This window comes from Grammomys surdaster, unplaced genomic scaffold (assembly GCF_004785775.1).
Source record: "Grammomys surdaster isolate TR1022 unplaced genomic scaffold, NIH_TR_1.0 99, whole genome shotgun sequence".
Taxonomy (NCBI): Eukaryota; Metazoa; Chordata; class Mammalia; order Rodentia; family Muridae; genus Grammomys; species Grammomys surdaster.
Window position 1 is genome coordinate 10925923 of NW_021604578.1, and position 25849 is coordinate 10951771.

Here is a 25849-nt window from a genome sequence, read left to right on the forward strand (position 1 = left end):
TGCATCTGTGGGAGGTGTGGGAGATCAGAAGACAACTTTTACCAGTCAAGTGTCTCACACCACCGTGAGCCCCAGGGATTGAACTTAGGTCATCAGATGTTCGTAGCAAGCCCTTTTGCCTGTCAGGCCCTCTTGCTGACCCTTGCTTACCTTGTGGAAAGATCTATATTTATGAATAGTGCTATGTAGTATTTTTAAATGTGTACTTCGTAGAAATTAATATAAATTTTTCCGGGTTGTCTCCCCATTCGTGTAGCCTAAGAGCTGTCTATTTTTTACTTGTGATGTTCAGATTAATTTAAAATACTTAAATTTTGAAAATGCAATGTATCTGAACTTAATAATATAGCTGCCTTTTCTAGAGTTCATGATCATTTTAATTTCAGCCCCAAAGGACAGATAAACAAACATGTAGGAGGCCATACCAGATGCCCCTTGTAACTTGCCTGCGTATGCTTATCTTGTCATTTATTCTGGCCCATAGCTCGGACAGCATGGGGTGTCTATGGGAAAGAGTTAACATACTACTCACTTTTGATCAGTAGGGGTGGAGCTAAGGGACTAATGTTCGCTTTCTGTCCCCTGGGTTAGTAGTTAAAGCTCATTCAGGCAACTGGTGCACATTTGCCTTGCCTCCGTAGAAGGCCCAACTCCTAGCGCAGTGACCAGTAACAGAGCACATGCTGACTGGGGCTTTCCTTTCTCCCACTTTAACTCTGCTGGGTTGAGTTCCTTTTCCCTGGGGTCCTTTATTCAGCATCAGCTGTATCAAAACCAAAATTGTCCTTAGCAGACATGAGCTCAAACCAGCAATGGTCAATACCAGGTCATTAAACTCAACAGTCTGCTCATCTTGTAATCTGGCTGCACTTGGGTTATGCTGACGTAAAACAGTATGTTGTCTAAGAACAGCACTGAAACAGTGTGCTAGAGTGCTTGAAAACTTGGCGACCAAGGCCAGCTCAAGGGAATGAAGTACTGGAGAGTTGTTGAGGACTTCCCCAGGTCATTCAGAAACCCTGAGGTCAGTTTTCACTAACAAGCTCGGTATAGTCTACAACTGTTGACCTCATGGAGTTGAGTGATTTTCTTTCCTGTAAGTGGGTAGTTGTGTTGTAGCTGTACCAGTTGGGACTGGGCTCCACAAGCTGCCATTTTGATTGCTTCTGATTTTCTGTAATGGTCTTCATCCATTGCAAAAGAGAGTTTCTCTGATGAGGGGTGAGGAGTACTCTTATCTGTGGGTGTAAATACAAATGTTCAGAATGTAGTCAGAGGTCATGCTGCCTCAATAAGGTAGTAGTTGTAGGTTGTACTCCAAAACCCATGACTTCACTAGCCCTGGGTTGTTGGCTAGGTTTCTAGTAGCAGGCATGGTTTTCCTCTTGTTGAGTGGGTTGTAAGTCCAATTAGAGAGCTGTTGGTTACCATCAAGGTATGTGAGCCACTACTGAGCCTTAGCTTATCAGGCCATGAAAGCTAGTTGTCAGGGAGAAGGGGAGAAGGCTTACATTACAAGTCAGTTGCAGCTTGGGGGCCAGCTCAAAGTTGACTTTCAGGGTTTTTTGGTGTGTGTGTGTGTGTGTGTGTGTGTGTGTGTGTGTGAGAGAGAGAGAGAGAGAGAGAGAGAGAGAGAGAGAGAGAGAGAGAGAGAGAGATTTCTGATGAAAATAATGCTTTTTGTTTAAAGCAAATGCCATTATTTAGGTTTGCCCAATTTATCTTTTTATTAAGATATTTTTATTTCACTTGTACTCAGAGAATAAAAATACATTTAGGTTTTAAATTTTGCTTTTCATCTTTAATGTATAAAGTTCTTCTTGACATGTACCAATAAAAATGCAGTGTTTTCTGAATTGCACAATTGGATATAGGGTGAAATGTTCAGAAGGGAAATGAAGTTTTTATGACAGGCCCTGTCTTCTCCCCATCTATTTCTAGCTTTTCTATAATTGTGTATTTTGACAGTCTTTCTTTTTCAGACAGGGAGAAGGTATGTTTTTCCCCAGGACTGATAAGCACAAGGTGTCAGTAATTGTCTCCCCCCCAAACAAAATCAGACTAATTGCATTATCAGCTCTCACCAAATTACATGGCAATTCATCATAAAAACAAAAACACCTATTAGTGTTTGTCTAAAATAGCCTCACTAATGACATCTCCTTAGCAGAAGGGAGTTCTGCATTTTCACTGCTAGTTGGATGTTTTTGTCACATTTATACTGCATAGTCATTTATAGTCATTTGATTTCTATAGTTTTTTTAATGCTTTGGCATTATCATATTAGTGCAATACTTGTTAACAGAATTCATTTGTGCATTGGCAAAATATTTACAGGTAATACGTTCAGTGATATATTCACTAAGAGGTAACATGATTTACCTAAGGAAAGCATTATTGTTGCCTCTTAAAAAGCAAGCCAGGAGTCTAAGGCCAGCCTTTCCATAGCAAGATCTGAGAGAAAGAGAGAGATTGAGAGAGACAGAGACAGAGACAGACAGACAGAGCTTAAACATAAAATGTAAATGCTATTAGGCTACATTCAACCCAGTTTTGTTCAACCTAAAGGCTTTCTGATATCAAGTATATATGTATTAGAAAAATTTTCAAATAAGTACTTTGCTAATTCCATCCACGTTTATAATATACCTAGGATAAAAGGAAAGGAGTGAGCTAGGTCCTCTCTCTGTCCTCTCCCTCCCTTCCTCCTTCCCTTCATTGGGTGGGTCCTAGGAATGAGTCTGAGGGGTCAGGCTTGGCAGCAAGCAGGTGTACCCATACAGCTGTGTCCTAAGGAATGCTCTGGAAAGTCTCACCAAGCCTGATAATTAAAGTCTGTTGGTCCCGGCATGAAAATACGCACAGGTTTCTATGAAATGAACTACTACCTAGCAAGTGGCAAACCATGTTGCCTGTTCTGATGCCATCCTGTCCTAACTACCTGACTAATGATCAGGAACTGACCATCGCTGTTGCTGAAGTTTATACTTAAGTATGTGAAGGAAATGTCACTTTATTTTAAATAAGGGGATGATTGTCACCACAGAGTAGTTAGCAATAGAAATTCAGTCACAACTTCTTAATGGTTCCTAACTTTTTGAGTGTTCTGACATCACATTCCTCCTTTACTCCAAAGTTATTGGGTGGTATCTATTCTCTTACAGAGGTAAAGTTATGGGTGGTATCTATTCACTTACAGAGGTAAACTCATAATATATCTTCAGCCATCAAGTTTTTTGTGGTACTAGAATATGATGTCCTCTTAGATATTATGAAGGCCACATTATAGTTATAAAACCAGACCATGCACAGCCTGTCTGGGCCAGTTACTTTACAGTGTTCCACCAAGCCCCACTGCAGAGTCCACGGATGCCCTAGGCCCAGCAGCATCTGAGCTTACTTGTTTTGAAGGAAGAGTGAGATTTCCATCCTTCTTCTGAGCACCTTTTTAGGAGAAGGGTTAATCCAGGTGCCTTTCAGGAGAAGGGTTAATATAGGTGAAGAGAAAACTAACAGTGAGCTCCCTGGGGAAGGAAGCTAAAATTTCCTCCCCCAAAACCTCTGAGCACATGTTCTATGCCAGATGTTGGCAGTCAGGATGGATGCTGATGGACCCTGACAACATCAGTGTCACCTCAGAGCTTGTACTTAGGAAAGTCACTTTTAATGTGTGCCCAAAGTGGATCACTGCAGATGTGAAAAGGACAGTGAAAAAGGCAGAAGCTTGAGAAAAACAACAGACACAGACTTCCTTATGTGGGGTGGAGACCAGGAAAACTACTCCGGAGAGGGTAAGAGCGGGTCTGAGAGCTGAAGCATGTGTAGCTGCCTCGAACCAAAACCACACACCAGAGGTGAGAGCAGTTTGACAGCCCAAGGCATCTCGGGTTTTCTGTAATTAACATTGAAATCCTGAATACAGAGAAGTAAACCAAATGCATAGGGAGGACAAGAAACACTTCTTTAAAAATTTGACAAAGCTGTGGGGAAACATGTGCTCTCATTCATACATATACCAAAAAAATACCAATACCAAAATACAAATACCAAAACAGTCTTTCTGATCTAGAATTTCTGGTCCTGAGAAGGTATGCCAAGAATTGAATGGCAAATGAGCTAAAATTTACATGGAGATGTAGTATTTATAAAATATGAAGTATTCTAAACATGCATCCACAAGAGGTTGAGTGAATCTATCACATTCCTCTACATAATGGTTTGTTAGCTACTAAGTAACCAGTGAAAAGAATAATATGCCCCGGTCTGTGGACACTCACACATAGCTGAAGAACATTAGCTGAAAAGTTATGAGCCAGTATGCATTGTGTATGTTTTATTTATATTGACAAGTGTGTTTGTAAATGAGACACATTGTATTCATTTTGCAATATATAAAGACAATGAAGGGAAGGCATGTAGTGATATATGCCAGGCTTTTTAGCGGTGCAAATGAAAGCATTTAAGAGGTTTATGGTTTCTACTTCATGAATGTCTGTCAGATTCCTGTATTTGTTTTCGAAGTGTTTGTAGAGAAAAGCAGTTTTCCTTGTGAGAAAGGAGAACAAAAGGACATTCTGCAGAGTTCTAATTTACTCATTTGCAAGCACTGTCTTACTATTTTAAGTTTCCAGTTTGTTAAGTACCAAACGGGCAGGTTGGCTGATTAAGTCAGTACATAGCAACTGTAGTCACCTGCTTACCTTCAGTTCCTAGCTGTGGTTTGTCTCTGTCTAGTTTGTCTCTTCCTACGAACAGGTTGTGGTCTGGACCTACTGCATCTGTAGTGTCTAGAACGGTCCCTGGCTCAGACTGTGTGCTCCAGATATTGAAGGGCTTATCGCCTGGGGAATTCCTCATTTGCATTTGTTTCTTCTCTTCTGCTCTTGTGTGTGTGTGTGTGTGTGTGTGTGTGTGTGTGTGTGTGTGTGTGTGTGTGTGGGGTGTGTGTGGGGGGGGGGGGGTTACTGTATTGTTAGAGGATAGAGGCAAATGTTGACCTACCATGAGTGTAGAGGGCAGAGGAGAGCTTCGTGGGATCAGTTCTCTTTCTGCCTTTCCATAGGTTCCAGGGATAAAGCTTGGATCACCAGGCTTGTTTGACAAGAGGCTTACCCACTGAGCCACCTCGCCAGGTCCTCAGCAACCATTTGGATTCCCTCCCACAACTCCCATGAGAATTCTCACCTGACTTTGTTGTTTCATCTTCTAGTCCCATCAATAGGGCATCAGGGACATCATCCCTGAGCCTCTTTTAGTCCTGGCACCAGTCCTAAAAGAAGCCCAACTCCACTGATACCCATTTGAGCTTGCACTTGGTTGCCTGACCTTCAGAGGCCACTGTATCCTAATTAATGTATGGGCTCCTTCAATTCCTCTTAGGAGAAGAGCTGTCACTGTGGTTCCTTCTACTCTTCCTTCATCCCTCCCACGGTATCATTTCAGTCCATTTCATCAGATGCTGCCCTTCGGAGAATTCCACTTCCCTCCCAGCACACACAGTTGCTTCAGAGAGCTCCAACTACCTGGCTGCCAGCGCCAGTCACCTTGCCCAAGGCAGGTGCCACTGCTAAACTTGTATAATGTTTGCCTCCCTGACAGCTCTGCTTCTGGGTACACAGGTCACTGTCCCTGCCCCCGCTACTGCTTTCCCCTTTACCTAGCCTATCCTCCTATTCCTTCTCCAATCCTACACTAGGAAAGGAGATGCTCTGTCTGTTGTAGGCAGTGCATGGGTAGGGGAGTTGTCCTGATTTCCACGTTAAATGACTGAGTCGTTTACCCACTTGCTTTCCTGAACGGCCTCTGCCTCTTTGGGAAACTTCAGTAGGCTCTGGGCTGTCGGGTACCTGTTGCCCTGTTTGCACTGGTCTCGGGCACTGTGGTGGACATTGTGATCTGTCACACTTGTGCTGTTCTTGCAGATGTGCTGCTCTACATAAATGACTTTGTGTGCACTAGGTAGGGAAGATAACCATCATGATTACTTGTTTCTCTAGGGGGTAAAAGTATTGGGGGTCGAAAAAGTTGGCTGATTATTAAACTTTCTTTCTTTAACCTAACTTAGGAACTCTATATGTGAGTAGTGATATATTCAAAGCCGGATGCTTAATGATTGACAAGTGAAGATACACAAAGATACATTTTTCCCAATTTCAAAAGCATCATCTTTGCCACATTTATTTTTAAAAACTAATATAAATTCCTAAGAGTATAAATATCCTTTTTCAGTTTTCAAGAATCTATGGCATTTTTGTCACTATGAAGAAAAGGCCTGTAAAATTATTTAGAACCATAACTTATTAATGATGAAATACAATTTATTCTTAATTGTTAGGTGTTTAAATTTAGCTTTGCACATGTGATACAGTGCAGTATGTGGAGGCAACTTTATTCATTCAGCCCGGACATGCTGGCGCTACGCCTTATATGCTAGCCCCTGTTCTAGGCACTGTGTCTGAGGGACAAAGGGGGAAAGAGCCAAAAAGAGCTGACAGGAACTCATTGCCTATGGTAACCAACGTGCATATGCATTTGCCTTCCGCCTTGGCAACCCAGCTTCTAGAAATCTACTCAGTTATCAGATGAAGGCAATGGCATGGCCACACAGGGAGTCCCCAGAGACTGAAAAGAGACGACAAAAACATAGCAATATGAACTTAGTGCCACGACAGAGTTTCAAACAACAAGAAATTGTAGATTAACAAGAAATTGATTGTGTATGAATGGGGATGATAGCTGAAGGACGGCCAGATAGATAATTTGCCTATTTTATGAAAAAGCAGAATGTATATAGAAAATCTGTTTTGTTTTGCTTTTTGTTTGTTCATTGTTTGGTTTGGTTTTTAAATAAAAGATTAGCCGTGGAGGGAGAGAGCAGTATGGCAGAGCAAGGGTGGGACATGAATTTCGGTGACTGTGCCATTTTGCTTAGTTTTGCTGTGCAGCAGTCATTACATAGCTCAACAAGGGGAGCTCTCTTTAGGTTGTGGTCTTCTCTTAGCCATGAGGCCTAGGTAGCCATATGCGTAACTGGAAGAAAAGCCTCCCAGGCAGAAAGGGGGCCCAGTGACGGGAAAGTGTCTGAAGACACAGAAGCAGCCAGCGGGGCTGGAGCAGGGTAGAGGAGCAGGATTAGAGAAGAGAGGAGAGCGGTCAGATCTCCTGACCCTCAGAGGCTGCAGGCCCGAGATGAAGTTACAGTAGAAGGTGTCTAGTAGATATCCTTGTGGAAGAAAGAAGGAAGTATCAGAGGACAAAGGACAAAGTCAAACACTACCAGAGGCCCAGCAAAGCTCTGGCAACCTCGTGGGGGTCCTTAGTGTGTTTGTACTGCTTGTCCGGTTGGTGCGGCCTGACTTCATGTCTCTGCCTGTCTTTTTCACTGGCTTGGCTACCCTTGAAGCATTAGTGAGGTAGCCTTCCGTTACCGCTGCACGGGATAGCATTGTGGACAGGTGTGAGCTATCTTGTCACAGCTCCCCCTGCAGCTGGGAGTCTCCTGTATCTGCCACATGCAAATCTGACATAACTTCCAATAACCCATGAAAGGCTTGTTAGTGAAAACTGGCATGAGAAGTCATGTGACCCAAGGAGAAATGTTAGGAAGTGCCTTTAGTCCAAGCAAGAAATGCTGTTGGCAAGAGAGGTGGCAACAGATGCAGAGTTCAGGGTGCAGTGGGAAGAGCTGGTAAGATTTAGTGCTGCGTAGGTATAGGAGGGAAGGGGACAGACAGCTCTATAAACACGCACGGGGATGCCAGGGAAGCTGAGCTAACCCATGTTGAGCACTGCTACAGGCCACACTCACCATAGCTCCCACTTACTCCCCAGCCCCTCGTCCTCTAGCTTTTCCTACCTCCCCCTCCTACCTCCACCACCTCTTCATCGGATCCTGCCCACTAGTATGTGTTTGATTGGGACAAAGCCTACTCCAAGAGTCATAATTAACTTTCAGGGCTATCTGTACAAGTTGTCCATTGTTTGCCTTGGAGCTGGCCTGTGGTTTAACAGAGGAGGATGGGGAAGAGAGGCCAGTGAAACAGGACAAAGCTGCCAGGCATCGGGGGAGAACAAGTAGACAAAGCTGTATTGGCCCCAGCTCTGAGAGCCTTGTGAGTGGCTTGTGATGTGAACCCAACAGCGGCAGGTGGGAGCAAGATTCCTAGGTGAGTCATGTGACCTTAAGCCAGCCCTCTGAACCTCTGTGGTCCATGGACAGTTTGAATGAAACTATCTAGTAAGCAGTCAAGTCTAATGGGCTAGTTTGACTTAGAATTTTGGATCTTAATTTGAGATTGTTCAGCATTATGGAGACAGTGTTTAAACTTGCAGCACGAAAACCAATTATCCATGAAGAGAGTGTGGAAACAAGAGGGCCTATGCCTGAAACACTTGAGGCCAAACTGTTTGGAGGTGTGGCCACAGAGGAGCCGAAAGTTTGATAGAAGAACCTGAATGTTTTACAGACATCTCATTTGGTATATCTAATATGTTACAGACACACACACACACACACACACACACACACAGAGAGAGAGAGAGAGAGAGAGAGAGAGAGAGAGAGAGAGAGAGAGAGAGAGATTGATTGATTCATGCACACACATACTCTTTTTCTCAATTTTTATCTCACCTTGGCTTCAGCCTCACCTTTCCGAGTCCTGAGGACTGGCATGTGTGCTTTTGTCTTTCCAGCCATGGCTAATAATGTGCTTTACAGTCACTCTTTGAAAGCCGAATGGTTCTGCTTGCCTTCCCCCTTCCATGCTTTGGAACCAAGAGTGCATACACAGCTGCTTCTCAGCCTCTACCACTGTGGATTTCTGGCCTGATGACTCTTCCTTGTATTTCTGTAGTAACACCTATTTCTTCTCTATTCTAGTATGCCCACCACCCCCCTCGCCATTCAGTCCAGTGTACACAGTTGCCATAGTCTTACTTTTAAAAACGAAGTGATCATAGAAATCCTGTATTTATGATTGCAGATTAAGCAAACAGAAATATAGTGTAGCCTATTAAACATTAATTTTAAGCAAACAACTGATTTTTAAGTGTAAGTTTGTCCCATGTAGTATGTAGGTGATAAATACTAAGGTATTATTTGTTTATTTAGAATTCAAATTTACCTTTAAAAAATCTGTATTCTTCCTCTGGAATCCTGTTATTGCTTCAAAGTCTTCAGAATAAAACCTTAAAGTGTATTGCAAGAGATAGCTTGTTCTGGGTCCTGTGTTCTCTCTCACTCCACTCAAGCTGCTTTCCTCCTCAGCCCTGTGAGCATGCGCACACCTCTCCTACAGTGTTCAGTTCCTCATGGTTCTCTGATTCACTTCTGCAAACTGGTTAGCACTCAAATATTATCGTCTCCAAAAAATAATTTCTAACCCTAGTTCCTTCAGTGAGACTAATGTTCAGGAGATAGCCTTTTCTTCTACATTTCCAAACGTCCTTATTATACTTGAATACATATTATACTTGAATACATTTGTCCTTGTCTTTCTCACTAAGACTGTTACTTCTTTGAGCACTGGATAAACATTGTATCTTTTAACTCTGCTCTGTGCACATGGTTCACATGAATGAACCAATGAATAGTTGAATGGGACAATAGGATCCTTAGGCTTTAGCCACCTGATGGCCATTGGTGCTTAAGGAGTTTTTGGTTCCTTACACCCACCTAGATCAGAGTTACTGCAGGGTACCACCATGACTTATTCTCCCCTGCACACCAAGGACAGGAATAAGAACATAACCTTGGCATGTAGATGTATGGTGTTTATTCACTGAGTGCCTGGAAGAATAGAGTGCAGGAGTGAGCGTCTCTTTAGAGTCATGGTATGCATTGTCCCTGCTTCAAGTCCTGAGAGTCCAGTGTATGGCCACAGCCTTTTTGTTACTCTAGGACAGCCTTCGTGTATGTGGCTTCTCTAACTCCGTGCATCACTTGCCCAACTCTTCTTCCATCTCTCACCACAGAGAGAACCCTTCCCTCCTCAGCAGCCGGCAGATGAGGCAGTAAGTGTGAGCAGCCACTCACTACGGGCTCCTTCTCTGCTCTCCCTGGCTTTTGCTTCTCTGCCATGTCGCTGCCTCTCTGAGAAGAAAGGAATCCAGTCCCAACACTGTCTTTTCTTCCAGGGATTTTAGTCCCCGTCTCCTTTCACATAAGAGAGCAACGTTTTCTGTCTCCTACCAGAGTAGTTCAATTAAATAGGACTAAAGCTAAATAACTTTTTCTATTACTTGTACTAAGTTTCTTTTTCTATTAAATAATGGTGTCTTTATGCTCAGAAGTATTTTTTTAATGTATACATGGGGAAGTTCATTTCTTTTATTACAAGAAATACCAACGCAAAACTATTAATGACTTGAGCTCTGTGATTAGTTCATTTTAGTGACATTTCAAGATTTAATTATTAATCTGGCTCAAGTTCAAAGACAGAAAACTCAGTGCCAGAAATTCCTAACCAGCAAAGAATATAAACAAACCTTACAATTGTCCCCTCAAATAACAAGAACCAGTGAGATTAACTTCTTGTAATTAGAGACGTTTTGGGGGAGAATGCAGAAGGGAGAGTTCAAGAAAGCATGTCAAAACAACAAAACTCGGTGTGTATTTTCATTGCTGTAATTGATCAGAGGATGTTTGCAGTGGCTTTGAAAGTGCATAAATTAACTGTGACATTGATTTGGCAGAGGCACAGAAGTGATTGGCAAGGACACACAGTGGAGCAGCATGTGCTGGAGCATAACTCCGCTGACTGTTTCTTGGTTCTAATAGATGTCTTTACAGCCCTGTGCTAGCATTCTAACCTGAGTGCTGAAGCTTATTTATCCTTTTGTGGGTCATCCTAGTGCCTGAGCAAGACCAATTGATCACTGGTTAATATATCACTTTCCATGGGTCTGGATACAGAATACCTACCTACGTACCTCCCCCTTTTCTTTTCTAGACTGAAAAGGGGGTAATCTAATGACTCACTGTTTATCCCAACAGTCCACCTTGTAGAACAAGGAAAGGTAGTTTAAACAACTGAGGGGAATTTTCAAGCTTACACTTTAACAACAGTGTTTGCTAGGATTGAATTTTTCTCCGCATGTTACAAAATTGATGTCAAAGGAGGTGGGATATAGCACAGTGGTAGTGGTAGGAGCCATGAGTTCAATCCCAACCTCCACACACACCCCCAGTGTGCATACTCAGCTTACAAAGCTCCTACTGTGAAATGTTGAGGTGTGGATCTCTGTGGTATATTAATAGTGTAATATGCTCCCATCTTTGTGGCTATCTGTAATATGACATTTAGAAACATACTTCTGGCTAAATCTCACTTTTAGTCTGTTGATGAAATCCTTTTGTATTTGTAATTTTTTTATTTAACTCAAAGGAAATACACTCATACTAAAATGTTTAATATGATTTTAATTTAAAAGTTATTCCTTCGCAAGTAACTTATAAAACCAAACTAGTGAAACTAGTAAAATTAAGTTTACCCTCTCTATGGCATATGTCTGATAAGAGATTAAAATGTACATAAATTTTAGAGAGTATACTTAGTAATGTAAGCATTTTAGAATTATGTCTTTCTGTGAGACCAAAATTTTCCTTGTATTTTTATCTTACATGTTCTCCTATCTATAGTGCCAATATATTATATGTATTTTAAGTGGTAACATTTTATAAATTCTCATTCTCATTTTCTATATGTAGTATAATTGAACTTCATAAAATTCAACAACACAAAGTTTTGTTCCTATAGAAAAATGTAAGAATGCTATGTGCCTGAATCTGACTGACTCCTAAGGCTTACTTGTTTATACATAAGAAAGAAACTTTCTAACAATGAGCTGCTGTTAGATTTATTTAAACTGTATTTTGATTTTTCAGCATGTTTTTTGAACCTACATTTGAACAGACTTATGTATGATGTACTTAGAACTTTTATACCTCAGGAACGGGAGCTTGAACTTCAGAATCGGGCCCTGGCGTGACATGCACAAGAGTCGTTAACCTGTATCAGCTTCCTTTTCCTGGTTAGATTTCTAGCAGTCTCAAAGCAAACTTGATAACGGCCTAATGAAAGACTGTCACTAGTCTGTCCTCACATGTGCCTGTCCATGTGCAAAGGACATGACTGAGGGTGTGACCCAGTGACAGAGTGCATGCTTAGCATGTAAGAGGCCCTATTGTTAGTATGTAACAATAATGTAATTATTGTTATTATTATAACAATAATTTTGAAGGCTGTTATCGTGGAACCTTTTAAATTTGACATGAGTATCGTATCATCAGCATCACACATGCATATATATAAACACATTACAGAAAAACTCCTTGATAGACTAAGTCTCAGTTGCTTGGTTTAAATATTTTAAAAATAAAAACTGGGTGTGGGTGGGATCTTGACTAACATAATGGAGACGACTGTTTATTCTCATTATGCGTGTATCACATCACAAACTTTAAAAGTCTGGTGACATGTGCTGTTTCGAGGTATGCACTGTTACTCGGTATACCAACCGCTGACAGTACTAAATGTTCTTGTTGAGTATATAGGCCTGCACTTAAGTACTCAGCTGCCCTTACTAGTGTAGACTCAGAATTGTTTGTTTGCACACTGTATTCTAGTGGCGGCCTCAGAGACAGAAGAACTTGTGGTGGAAGACACTGAATAATCTTTAGGACTTGCTCAGATAATTCTTGGCCTGTCCTTGTCCCCAGAACTCAACAAGTCATTAAAGCTTTGATCCATCCATAGCAGCTTCCTCAGGGAGCATGTGCCAGCTCTCTCCCTTCTCTCAGATTTTACAGTTCTGTTCAAGGCTCAGCTTTCTGCTGCCTGGGCTTCCTTCTCTCCCAGGACACATTACTGCGGGGACCTTTTCTCTATTCTGCCGTTTGCTTTACCTCCTCTTAGCATCTCCATTTCTATTTCTCTTACTTAAGATTTCTTACAGCCATAACTATGTGATAGAGCTAATTCCTCACTGTTGTAGAAAATGCCTCTTTTAGAATCTCACATAAGACTGATAAAATAAGATAACTCTCCTGATGATATCATGCCTAATGTCTGTGACTGAGCTATATGTCAGCATATTAGTAGAGTACATATTTAGACCTTAAAAAAATTTTTTAAAAACTTTTTGACATCATGATTCTTATATCAATTTGCACTGTTGAGTTCAGCTACCCAAAGGACTCTTAGCAAGTAATGGCGTTACAGTGGACTTGACCACCTTTGGGGAGCTTGAGTTCATATTAATGAATACCAGAAAAATAGCCGTTGTCTGTCTTATGTGGCAACCATTTTGAAGGCTTTCAGGCTGTTCTCTTTTGCTGTTGTATCTCATCCTCCACAATGACATTTAAGGTCACAATTTTGACATATAAAATAACCTATAAATTCAAACAGTAGGTAACACTGATGTGTCTTTCCGCTTTCACCAAAACAAGGCTCCATAAACAAACCTAAATGTATTGACTACATTGAAATAAGTTCTGTTGCCTCTTCAAATAAGAGTTATCACAGACACTGGTCATTCATAAACACACTTAAGGAACAACTTAGCATACAGATTTTGACTGAGTTCAATCTGTCTCCATTGTCAGTATGGTTTTTCCTTTGAGCTTGGTAGGGAATAATTTTCTTCAGCTGTTCACTCCATCAGAGTCCATGTCACTCTCCCAGAATGGGGCTGACCTTACTACTCGTGATTTTGTGGTTGTTAATTCCATGACTTGGCTTCAAACGCAATCGAAGGACCATTGTTGATATGCTGCTCAAAATCCCATGTCAGGGGACACAGAAAATGATGTGGTGCATGGAAGGCATGATAAGCAGGTGCGTTTCCTTAGATGGAAGTAGGGAAGGCTTGAGGTGGTAATTGAGGATGTGAAATGTCCCCATAGGCGTGTGTGCCTGAGCGCTAGGTCCGTAGCTGGTCATGCTGTTTGGAAGAACAGGTGGGAGAAGGGGGCTGGAGGTGGAAGTAAGTGCTAGGAATGTGCTTAATAGTGAAGCCCAGCTTCCTGACCGCTCTCTGCTACCTGTTCTGCTGAGATGTGAAAAGCTTGAGGCTTCGCTGCTGTGCACATGGGACTGCATATGGGATTAGCAGTCCTTCCTTCCCGGCTGCACTGTCCTGAGCTCCATCAGCAAAGCTTGAGAGTTGCTGTGGTAGCAACACAATCACTGCACAGGGTTCTGATGGTCTTCATATTTTCCGAGAACTTGAAAAGAATGGACAGAGTTCCAGAATACCCAACACCTAACAAAGTGTCCAGAAACCCTGAGTTTCTGTGCAGTGAAGTCCGTCATTCTGATCCTTCGGGGGGAGGGGGGAGGGAGGGGGAGGTTGGAGGGTGCCCTCCAGCTATAGCAAGGAATCATGGAATCAGATTTCTGTGTGTAGGACTTTCCATTAGCAGAAGTATTTCCTCTAATGTTTCTCATCTTCAGATTTGCTTGTGGTGTTTGTCTGAAAATGTTTGTTTCTTCTGTTCCTTTATTGAACAGTTTCACAGGATAGGGAATTCTATGTCTGCTCTTCTTATTCAAACACTTCAAAGCCATTCTCTTGTCTTAGCACACCCACTGTTTCTGAGGGAACTCAGTGATTTCTGTCTCTTACATCCATGTGCCCTTTCCTCTAGAGTCCCCTTTCTCATCAGTTTTTAGCAGCTTGATTTTGGTATGTGATCATCCCAATTGGGGTCTGTTGAGCTTCTTGGGTATGTACATTTGTATTTGTATCCCCTTTGGGTATTTTTGATCATTATTTCCCTTGTGTGTGTGCATGGTGAACAACTTGTTACGTCCCCACCTCACTGGGGCTTTATTTTGTAAGCTTTTCTAATCCCTCGTTTCAATCCGCAGCTTTCTGACTCTTTTCTTATACTGTGTCTGATCGGCTGCTAAACAGCACTCAAGTTTTCCTAGCATGTATATTCTAGGTTTTCTCTTGGTTCTCTGTTTCCTGTCTTTCCTCCTGCGGCCTTTACAGCTGAACATTTGTATGTGGCTGTAAGGACATCCTTATTTGTCGATTCAGTCATTTCAAAGTCTATAACATGGGCTACATTTAAATCACACTTTCTCTTCTTCTTGCTTGCATGGTGACCGCTAAGGTATTCCTGTGTTTAATGTGTGGATTTTGTTGTCTTTCCTTTTACTGAGGTTTGTACTGAAGGACTGTTAATTGACATGTGAATCATCTCAAAGTTCTGGAGGATTATTTTTAAGTTCTGTTAAATAAACTCTAGAATAGTATACTCCAATAACAGATTCTATAATGATAGAGATTTTTGTATCTGTCTTTTTCAGTATGGTGGCCACTATATACATTTGGCAGTTAAATACTTTGTGACTTCTAAATCTTATTTTATTCTAAATATGTTAAAGTCAAATAACATCTGGCTACCACATTCAATAGCACAGTTCTAAAGCAAAGCCTGCTCTTATGCCACTTGCTTCTTACCCGAGCGGCTGTGCTCCTAGGCTCTTTACTGTTTGCCCAGGTGCTCCTAGGTTCCTGGGGCTGGTAGATCTTGAATGTCTTCTAATTCAGCGCTAGCTCCAGCAGTGGCCCATCGTACTGCTCTGCTGCAGGACTTGGCCAGAAGGCCTCCTGGCTGGCTTTGGGAAGACTCACATTACACACATTCAGCCGGTATCCTTCTGAACACTCGAGTGGGTCCCTGTGCAGGGTCCAGAATGTGATAATCTGCCCAGTGTTTTACATCTTCCTTAGTCTCCATAGGCAACTAGTATTATGGCTTGAGCTTAGTGAGATGCCACCTTCACTTGGGCCCTAGCCCATGTGGCAGTCCATAATGTGTACCTAGGCAGAAATGCAGGGTAACAGGCATTATCTCATTTTTTCCATCACCTTTCAGAAGTCTCAGATGGGTACTAACCACTGTGTTTTGTACATTTATCTACTTTTTTTTTCTTGGCTTTCTCTTTCTTTCTTCTTCTTTTTTTTTTAAACAGGCTAGTGTGGTACCAATTATGCCAGATCTTGGTGGGAAATTTGAAGATTACATTGTATCACCTCCTTTCCCTGTTTCAAAAGGACTAGGGTAGGGTAGGGATGTCACCCTGCAGTAGAGCACTTATTTGCCTGGCTTGCATGCACCCTAAGATTAAGTCCCTACTAGCACAGGAGCTAAGAGCGGATGGCTGGGAGTTGGGTGTTTATTTCTTAGCACAGAATAAGCAGTCACTCTCTTTAAATCAGAATGAACCTTCCTTGTCAGACTGTTCCCAGCCAGCAGCTGGTTTCCTTAGGATTACTTACTCTATTTCAGAACCTCTACTGCTCTGATGATTTACTTACTTGTATCCTGTGTTGTCTTTCTTTGTTCATTAACTTCTCTATTTTACCCTCTTTGAATTAATTCATCCTTTTAGAAACAACTGTCTGAATTCTTTACGCAGTATTTCATCTACTTCAGTATCTTTGAATGCAGTTCTGTATTTTTAAGAGAGAACATCTCACTTAGCTCAGCTGGACAGGCACTGGCTGGGACTAGCAAGGACCTTGAACTCTAAATTCCCCTGCTTCTACCTCAAGGAAACTGAACCTTCAGGCCTGTGTGCCACCACCGCAGTCATGTGGGCGGTTGGTTGAAGATGTCTTATTATAGCACTTGGGCAATGGATTCTCTTTGAGCTAATTTGCTACAGAGGAGGGGCTCACTTTCAGACTAACTCCCTGTGCTGGATTAAAGTGTGTAAGAATTGTGAGTTTGCCTGGCACTGGAACTGCTGGCCTTTTGGTATTGGGGGAGGGGTACTGTTTACTTCACACTTCCCCTCCAGGGATCCAATCTTGAAATGTGGGTACTTTGTGCCTGATTCTGTGGCCTCTAGCTTTCTCTGGTTGTCTTTCTTGATCCTCGGAGCTTGTCCTCGGCTCCTTATACTCTAGTCCCTCGTTGTCGTGTGAAGCATGGTCCACTCCTGCCTTCTTACCTGCAGCCTGAAAGGATTTCATTGCCTTTTCCGAAAGGTCTATGTAATAATGCTCCTCTGTAATTTTAGTATAGATCTCAGATACAGCCAAGCTGCAGAACTTCCTGCAAATTGACTGCTTTGAGGAAATACTTCCAGTAGTGAAGTGCCTCTCTGTAGCTCAAGATTTTAGGACATGCTGAACTCTCTGCTCTGTTCTCCACTAGACAGCTCTAGGGAAAAAGAAGTAGGCGGAGCTTAGATCCAGCAATATAGAAGGTGAATTAGCATTCACGTGAATTCCCAACACAGAGTGGCAGGCATGAGAAGCATCCTAGGACACTCCAACACATCTTGCTCTGCAGTGGAAAAGCAGTCATGGATGCTGGGCTTTAAGGCAGAAAGCAGTTGTAAAACCTGAAAACTTTTGATACAATAGTGCAGATTCTTAGGTAACATTTGTTTCACTTTTTTGAGTAGTAAATATTTTTCTGTGTTGTCTCAGTCTCTCTCTTGTAACATAAAATGCTACAACATTTCAGAATGATATGTAATCAAAGCCTTCCAGCCTTAGCCTGTTCATTAGCTACACATGTAATGCAGTATCTCTTAATATCTTGATTGGATTTTTTTCATAAACCTTTGAATGATTTAAACTACAAATTTAATCATGTTTCCCAATTATATCTATGTGCAGGAAATACTAAAGAATGAAAAATACAGAGAAGAAATTAAAATAAAAAGCCAAGAATTTTATGAAAAAGAAAAACTTGGTAAAGAAACGAGTGAAGAACTCTTGCCTTCATCTACTGCAACTCAAATTAAAGGGCATGCCTCTGCCCCGTATTTTGGGAAGGAAGAACCCTCAGTGACTCCCACCAGCACTGGCAAAACTTTTCAGCCAGGATCCTGGATGCCAGAAGACAGCAAAAGACAAAGTCAATGAATGCACTGTGGTAAAGTCATATCATTTGTAAGGATATGGCTATTTTAACAATAAAAGGTTAAAAGTTGATCCCTTTGTATTTCCTGACTATAAACTGTGTTCCACAAAGCTTATTATGTATAACATGACACTGATTACCATGTTGGCAAGTGTCATGCCACTTTGGATACCCAGCACATGCAAGGTCCCCAGGCTCAGTCAGGAACCAGCAGCTAATGTAAGGACAACAGTGGGCTTTCACAGTGGCTAAAAAGGGAGGGGGAAGGGACTCCTATTTCAATAAGAGAACTTGGGACAGAACATAGGGCCCAAAGAAAATTTAAGAAACGAATAGTAGGTTTGCTATCAGGTGACACATGTGAATCTCCTGCAGAATAAGATATAATTCTAGCCTGATTATCACGTGCCTTGGGTTCTACCTTGTTTTAGAAATAAGGTCTCACTGTGTACACCACACTGGCCTTAAATCCAGGGATCCACCTGCCTCTGCTGGCATGCCAGACTTCATTTGCCATTCTACGTTTTAAAAGGCACCTAGCCACCCACAGCGAAACAGTGGATGGAGCTTGGGGACTCTTATGAAAGAATAGGAAGGATTGTGGGCTGTAAAAGGGACAGGAACCCCATAGAAAGACCAACAGAATCAACTAACCTGGTCCCTTGGGGCCTCAGAATCAGAACCACCAACCAAAGAACATACACAGGCTGGACCTAGGCTTCCTGCACATATGTAGCAGATGTGCAGCTCTGTCTTCATGTGGGTCCCAAACAACTGGAGCAGGGGCTATCCCAAAAGCTGCTGCCTGTCCCTGGGATATGTTCTTCCAGCTGAGCTGCCTTGTCTGGAGCTGGGCTGCCTTGTCTGGCCTCGGTGGGAGAGGAAGCACCTAGCCTCACAGAGATGTGAAGTGCCAGGGCAGGGAGGAAACCCAACGGGGTTCACACCTGCTTGGAGAAGGAGAGGTTGGGATAGAGGAAAGATTAGGGGAGGGTGTGACCAGGAGGGGTGCAGTGACTTGGATATAAAGTGAATAAGTTAAAAAAAAAAAAAGTTAAATTAAAAAGCCACCTAGCAGTGAAACATTCAAAGTAGAATTTAAATATTAAATATCTTACCTGCTACATTTCACTTTTACATCAGCTATATTTGAACATTTCAAAGTTTATTATTATGTCTTTCAAGACAGATTTTATACCTATTTTAAAGTATTTAGTCTCAAGAGTGAAAATGTTCATATTAACAAAAGAATACTGTATACCTTAAGTATATACTTAAGAACTAAATCCTTAGTTTTCCATGCTTCTGCTATACATGTTTATAGGATACCTTCTGCAATGACGAGCTTAACATTGTGCAAACTTCTAGAGCAAAAACCACTGTTTCTGATTCCAGGGTTTAATCATATAACCTAGCTGCACCTATATTTGAAGTATATACACAGAAGTAACTATATGGACTGAACATGTTATATTTAGGAATACACACACACACACGTATGTATGTAACAAAGAAAAAGAGGCCATGAATTTGAAAGATGGCAGGGTTTTGGGGTGGGATAGGAGAAGGGGGGGTTGGAGGGGCAGAAACAGAAAGGGAAAATGATGTAATTATAATCTCAAAACAAAAAAAATAAGGAAAAATCATTAACACCCTTTTAACAACATAGAAAGCTTTTCTTTTTTAATTAACCTTGAACCAATCACCACTGTATTGATCTTTTTAATGCTATTTCATTAACTACATTATTTAAAATATCTGAATTTATTTAAATCACTTTTCAAACTCTTTTTATTCTTTAAAAAAAAAAGGATGTGGCTGTGGAAGTCAACTGAAATTTCAAGAAATTATGAAGAAACTGGTCCAAGTTCTATTTGCATTTTCAAAACTTTGATGTCTAACCATCTGTTATTGTGTTCAAAAAAAAAAAATGGCCTTAAAGATTTCTTCTAAATAAGCAGCAATAAACCAGAGTGATCCTATAACCAGATGCAGATATTAAGGCAATCATCTGAAGTAGGATCACATTTTCTGAATCATTTTGGGGAAAATGCTTGAAGGGCATCAGGACACCTTGTTTCTATCCACAAAAGGGGAAACAACTGCATTTAGTTTTCAGAAATTCCAACATGAGAAAGGGCGTTTCTTTCTTTTTAGAAAAAAAAAAAAAGTATTCTGGATAACATGTAAGAGTCTTCCGATACTACTACTGTTTCTCAGTGAGAAAAGATGGATTTTCTGAAGAATTTCAAACTTCACAGTATTTCCTGTTTTATACCCAGCACACACACACACACACACACACACGCCCCTTCCCCAATAAAATGTTTGTTGATCTCATGTATACATGTTGAAGAAATAATAGCTTTCATCAAATACAAAATCACCACATTAAGACATTAAGGTGTACTAAGAAACCAGACTTTAAGTGAAATACATACCTTTACATTACCAAAACCTCCTCTTCAGTGGCTGAGAGTTATTTTATCTTTCTGCTTCAATATTTGGACTCCACACTAAAATGTGGCCATATACAAATCATACTGAAACTTTTTGTCAAATTAGTGACATCCAAAATGTGGGCTCTGAAGCTCGATGGAGGTCAGTGGTTCTTTATAAGCAAGTTTTGTTTTAATTTGATGATATAATACCTTATTACTTAAAACACCGAGATCACCTGACTGACAGTAAATGCCGAATTATCTTAGTGCGTAGAGCTGAAGGTAGGACCAACCAGGAGCTAGTAACCTAAAGAAAACAGCTGGCCCATCAGCACGCTCAGGAGTCCTTGACTTCTTCTGAGAAGCTATCCTATTTCTAGCACATTTAGCTATGGCTGAAATTTGTAATCTTTTTGAAACATTAACTTGCAAGACATCTGTAATTTGAATATTCCTCCCTCCAAAAGACAAAAACTCAGGACCTCTTTATAAAAAGGTATCAAATTTATTTCAATATTTAGTTTCATTTTTATTAAGACTGACAATTACTGTAACTTAAAATTATCAGAGATGCAGAAAATAGTAATAAGCAGTTCAATCCTGCAGTGACTGTTGCTCGACCATGCATTTAGAAAAACCATGTTTAAAAGTCTCATGGATGTATTGCCACTGGACGGTCCCCAGCTTTGTACTGCCATTTACTGCAGTCCCTGCAACCACTGACACACCCATGAACATGTTTCTAAATTTAAACCCTTGTTTGTTTAAATTACAAAGTATGACTTCATAAATTTGAAATTTTGATTTTCACTTTGAACCTATGTTCAGAGTAACGGGAAATCACTACTGTATTGGTTACAAACAAAAACGAAAGTAGTGTCTACATAATGAGCTAATGAGCTAATGATCTGGTGACATTTAACAGTTTCACATTTAAAACTGAACCCAAGGTATCCACAGTGCAAGGCATTTGCACTGCTGCCTCTCCAGCATGTTACTCTTAGCAACACATTTAAGCAAATGGCAGTGTTCAAAGTGTAAAAATTATTCTATCCAGTAGGTGGTATTGAACATGGTCAAGGTAATAAGAATCCTATATAAAGTTAGGTTTTAAAATGCAGTATCTTGATAATTACTAGCTGTGTTAAAAGCTAAAGTCAGAAGAATGAAAATAGCCATACTCATTAATAAAATTTTCCTTTGAGAAAGTAATGCTTCCATTCCAAAAAATAAGCAGTAATGATTTTGAAAAAGTGATTAATATACTGTATCTCTTTTAAGCCAAAGTAAACTTTTCACCTCAGAAGGTTAATTCTTTTACATTCCTAATGTCCTCTGTCCAGAACTGAACCCCATTTAACTACCATTTAAATAGGATTCATAATCTAAAACCATTTTCTCGTCATTCTTCACTGACATACGTTAAGCTCCAAAATCGGCAAATGAGTGTCAGTTTAAAGAATTTTTACTACAGGTTGAACAAACAAAACTGCTTGAGACCTGGAATGTTTTTAATTTTTTCTTTTTCAGATTTTAAAGTATTTCATAATACCTTGAGGATGGGATCCAATTCAAACACAAGGTCCGCTTGCATTTCTCATGGCATGAAGATAGCTTTATGTATTTTTAGCGCACCTGTATTTTGACTGCAACCCATCACGAAGTGGGCTGTGGCTTTTTCCACTCTTGGCGTCATGTCTGAGCACAGGTGTTAGATTTTACAGTGCTTTTGAGCTTTGAATTTTCACATTAGGTACGTTCCACCTGTATGATAAATGCTAACTTAAATACTTGTCAGTAGATACCAACAGACTTTTATTTCCAACCCTAAAAGTTACTATATAGTATTGAGGTCAGAACATGACACTTCTATACAGCCAGATTTAATTTACTAAATAATACTCTCAGGAACTGACTGGAAGCTTAGTTAGAGTCCTTCCAAAGCTGCAGAGTTTCCAGAGGGGTTTTCTAGCTGCAGTCTGTTCACTCCTTCAATCCTTCTTTAGTCGTTTAGCTTTTGCAATGTTTTCTTGCCGTTTTTGTTTCTTCTTTTGCTCCTTCTCTCTGGCTTCAATCATCTTGGCCAACTTCCAGGACAGTACAGCACTAGCTAGGAACAGTGGTGTGAGCGCCAAGATGACTGTGGTAAGGAAGCCATATGGGTCCTTCGCAGCCCACTCCACAACATACTCAGCCCAAGCCTTTATGTCAAGCATCTCTGCAGAAGGCAGGCAACTGGGGGTTGAAGAATGGAGGGAAGGGGGGAAGAAAACAAAAACAGAACAGAAGACTATATGGTTAATCAAATCCTGAAAGTTAGAAATCCAATTTAATCAGAATTCCATTATCGCCTAGTTTTGGGTTTTTTTTTTTCAGTATTAATTAGTATTTTTAATAAAGACTAAAAAATAGTTCAAATCGAACAACACAAATAGTCAATTTATAGCAAGTAAAGACCAATTTATAGAAGGCCCATTTGGACTGTGTCCTATGAGCATTCTCCAGGTCTCTAATTCTCAGGGCAAACTATACAGGAGCAGACATACAAGGATCTTGACTTCCACAGGCTCAATTCAGGAAAGAGCTGAATCCTGTCATTGCTAGCACACCATTAGTACTGCTGAGTACTAATTAACGAAAGTACAAATCAGACTTCACGTCTGACTTCTCAAGTCAGACCATAAGAAATTCTCCCAGAGAAAGGGAAGTAGATGGCTATTTCTGGAACATAGGTTAAGGCAACCATGATACTATAATCCACATTCATACATCCGGGGTGGGGGGGTAGGGGGAATGATTGCTAGGTTATGGGCTTTTAAATTTTGACAGCTCTACAAAAAAAGTCACAATGAGAAATGCAACCACAGTAAGTCCTGTACATGTTGGTCTTTTTTGAGTTGGTAACAGAGGATCATCTGGTAAAATATAGTGAGGACTTTCTATATTGTCCCAGAGGCAAACTCTGTGTTTCTGTTTCTAGCAACCTGTTTCAATTATAGTTGAATTACAATACCTGAATAGGGAAGGTTTGTGTATGTTTACGGCCACCTAAAGTCTCAAGCTAGGATTTTTTTTAAAACCATTTACCTTATGTTAGAGTAATGATCTCTAATTTTCCCCTGGGATTATCAGTGAGTCAATCACAATTCAGATGACTGTTGGTTATGTCTTCTTCAGTTTGACCATACACACTTTGGAGGGGGTTAAATTCTATATATATATATACATGGAGGACCTGGAAAAGAAGAAAATTAAGTCATAACTATTTTAACGTGATGAAGGATATTTGATCATACTGTGAACCCCAAGATTGTGCTACAGTCTGTGGCCCAGCCCTTAGCACACAACTTTGATCACTCTGGCTGTAATGCAGACAGGCCCTTAGTATGCACCTTTAATCCCAAACAATCAAAGTAAAGTTACTTTGTAGAAGGAAGCACCATATTTGAAAGTGATGCCCAGTTGAGTGGCAGCCAAAATGATGAATCAGAGAAAGATTTAACAGAATAGGATATGCCCAACCCTCGCAAGAAGAGAGAGGAAAAAGAGGCTATTTGAGAGAGCAGGACAGAGAGAGAAGAAAGGAGGTTACTGGGATAAGGTGTACAGAGACAGGCTGCAGAGAGAGAACAAGCTAGACACAAGTGAAGACAATGATCTAGAGAATGAGAAGGAGCCAGAAGATTAGAACACATGGCTGGAGTTAGTTTGAGGCCAAGCAGAGCCATTCAGTGAGAAGCTGAGAGAAGCCAGATTGAGTCAGTCAGCTTGGCAAGGAGTTTGAGTCAGAACAGCTGAGATGGCCGGCCAGCCAGAGCTCAGGAAGAACAAGAAAGGATGAGTTTATTCACCAGTAAGTATCAAGAGGCTGAAAACAGTCTAGGTAGGCCTAGATAAGATTGTATGGAGGCTAGAAGCTTCCAGGACTAGACCTAGGTTAGCCGACTGAGGTAGTAAGTCTCAGAAATGACAATTACAAAAGGAGAATAAAAGATACTTTTACAGTAAGATTATGAATAGAAAAAAATCTCTGCTCTAAAAACAAGTAAAAAACATCTTTCTATAATAGTATAGCCTTTAACACCCACTTCTTCTTAAATTACAATTGCAAATGCCCTGAAAAAGAGTCCTAATTCACCAAGTACTTTAAGTAAATTACTTGATTACTAAATTTTTGTCTGAATAACAAAGTTATGACTTTCACTGACATAAAAAAAAAAATCAATCTGGCTCACTGACATATTACAGGTGCCATACCCATAAAAGATTTTGAATCTTTGTGTCTACTGCTGGGGATCCGACCCAAGGCCTCGAAGAGAACAGTAGGCAGATGCTTCAATGCTGAACAACATCCCCAGCCAAGAGTTTAAACTGCTTGCACTTAAGACTTCTCATTTATTCGTTGGATTGAGTACATCATTACAAAGTCAAACACCGTGCCTTGCTCTTTATAGGTCTTGTGGTCTGTAGTACAATTAGTGTACCTTACAGGAAAATAAAGGATTACCAAAATAATTATGGTACCGACAATCCATCACATCAAGAAAACTGTCACTGGTTTTAACTTCGATGTCCCCATGCTATTATCTTCGTATTTGTACCAGAAACCATGCCTCTACTTTCAGCACATTAAACTTGCTGAAGACGTTAACCATCCTGACCCTTGTTACGCCCTCGCCCAGTTGTAACCAGTTTTCAGGAAGGTCCAGGAAGGATCGGTCTTTCTCGAGCCCAGTAACGAACTAAATAACACAAGTTTCTGCGAAAAGCGCGTAACTTTGCAAACAGCGCGATTTAAAGACTAGGTTGTGGCAAAGTTACCGTCCACAGGCCACATATCTCGAGTGCAACTCAGTCTCGGACCAAAACATCTTTGCCTCACTTTCAGGTATACTCCTTCACCTCAAAAAGCCTAGGGAACCAGGACCTGAACTTTGCGGCTCTATACCTGCAGCTTCCCTTTTCTAACTTTCCCTCCTTAGGATTCTCCTTGCCCCGGGCCATGTCCACCAACATCCGTCGGCCTCACAGGCTAAGGACGCCGCCCCGCCGAGCGGAGCCAGGCAAGACCCGCCGATCAGGAGTTCGGGGAGACGGGGTAGCCCAGCCACACTCTCAGCCTAGGCTACCGCTAGCCACCACACACCCTAAGGGAACCCGCTCCCATTCCCACTCACCGCCAGGCAGGAAAGTGGAAAGCGGAAGCCGCTCCGCTCAGGTCCCGCCCACAGGCGGGGCGGGGTGGGCGGGACGAGGAAGTCGCGGGCGGGCTTCCGGCGGCGCCATGGCGCGAGCCAGAGCGGGAGGGCGGGGCGACGTGGAGCGGTGGGTTCGGGTCCGCGGCAGGTGATGCTGCGCGCTGCTTCGTGTGCGCTGTCGCTGGGGCATCGTGGCCTCGCGTCCTGCGTGGGACGCTGGCGAGGAGACGGAGTGGGTGAGGAGTTCGTACAGGGGACTCTCAGTCCCAGAGAGCCGCAGCAAGAAATGAGGTGGACCCCGCAGACTTCTTAGA

General features: G+C 41.4%; 2 protein-coding genes across 3 annotated transcripts in view; one reads left to right on the plus strand and one right to left on the minus strand.

Moving 5' to 3' along the window:
* The window catches only part of Ndufaf2 (NADH:ubiquinone oxidoreductase complex assembly factor 2), a 108899-nt gene extending 90932 nt beyond the window's left edge, over positions 1 to 17967 (plus strand). Inside the window, exon 4 of the mRNA XM_028784195.1 lies at positions 17650 to 17967. Within this exon, the coding sequence (XP_028640028.1) occupies positions 17650 to 17898 (249 nt within the window). The 3' untranslated portion in view covers positions 17899 to 17967. The remainder of the gene's footprint in view (positions 1 to 17649) is intronic.
* A 2855-nt stretch (positions 17968 to 20822) lies between these two features.
* On the minus strand, positions 20823 to 25535 carry Smim15 (small integral membrane protein 15). Of its 2 annotated transcripts, none has more exons than XM_028783983.1 (3): positions 25515 to 25535; positions 23425 to 23572; positions 20823 to 22572 (listed from the first exon to the last, which is right to left on the minus strand). In XM_028783983.1, exon 3 carries the CDS (start codon positions 22551 to 22553, stop codon positions 22329 to 22331), a length of 225 nt encoding a protein of 74 aa, XP_028639816.1. In that variant the 5' UTR covers positions 22554 to 22572; positions 23425 to 23572; positions 25515 to 25535; the 3' UTR covers positions 20823 to 22328. The 2 variants fall into 2 exon arrangements, with proteins under 2 accessions (XP_028639816.1, XP_028639811.1); XM_028783978.1 differs by lacking the exon at positions 25515 to 25535 and adding an exon at positions 24595 to 25063.
* Positions 25536 to 25849: the final 314 nt, after the last annotated feature.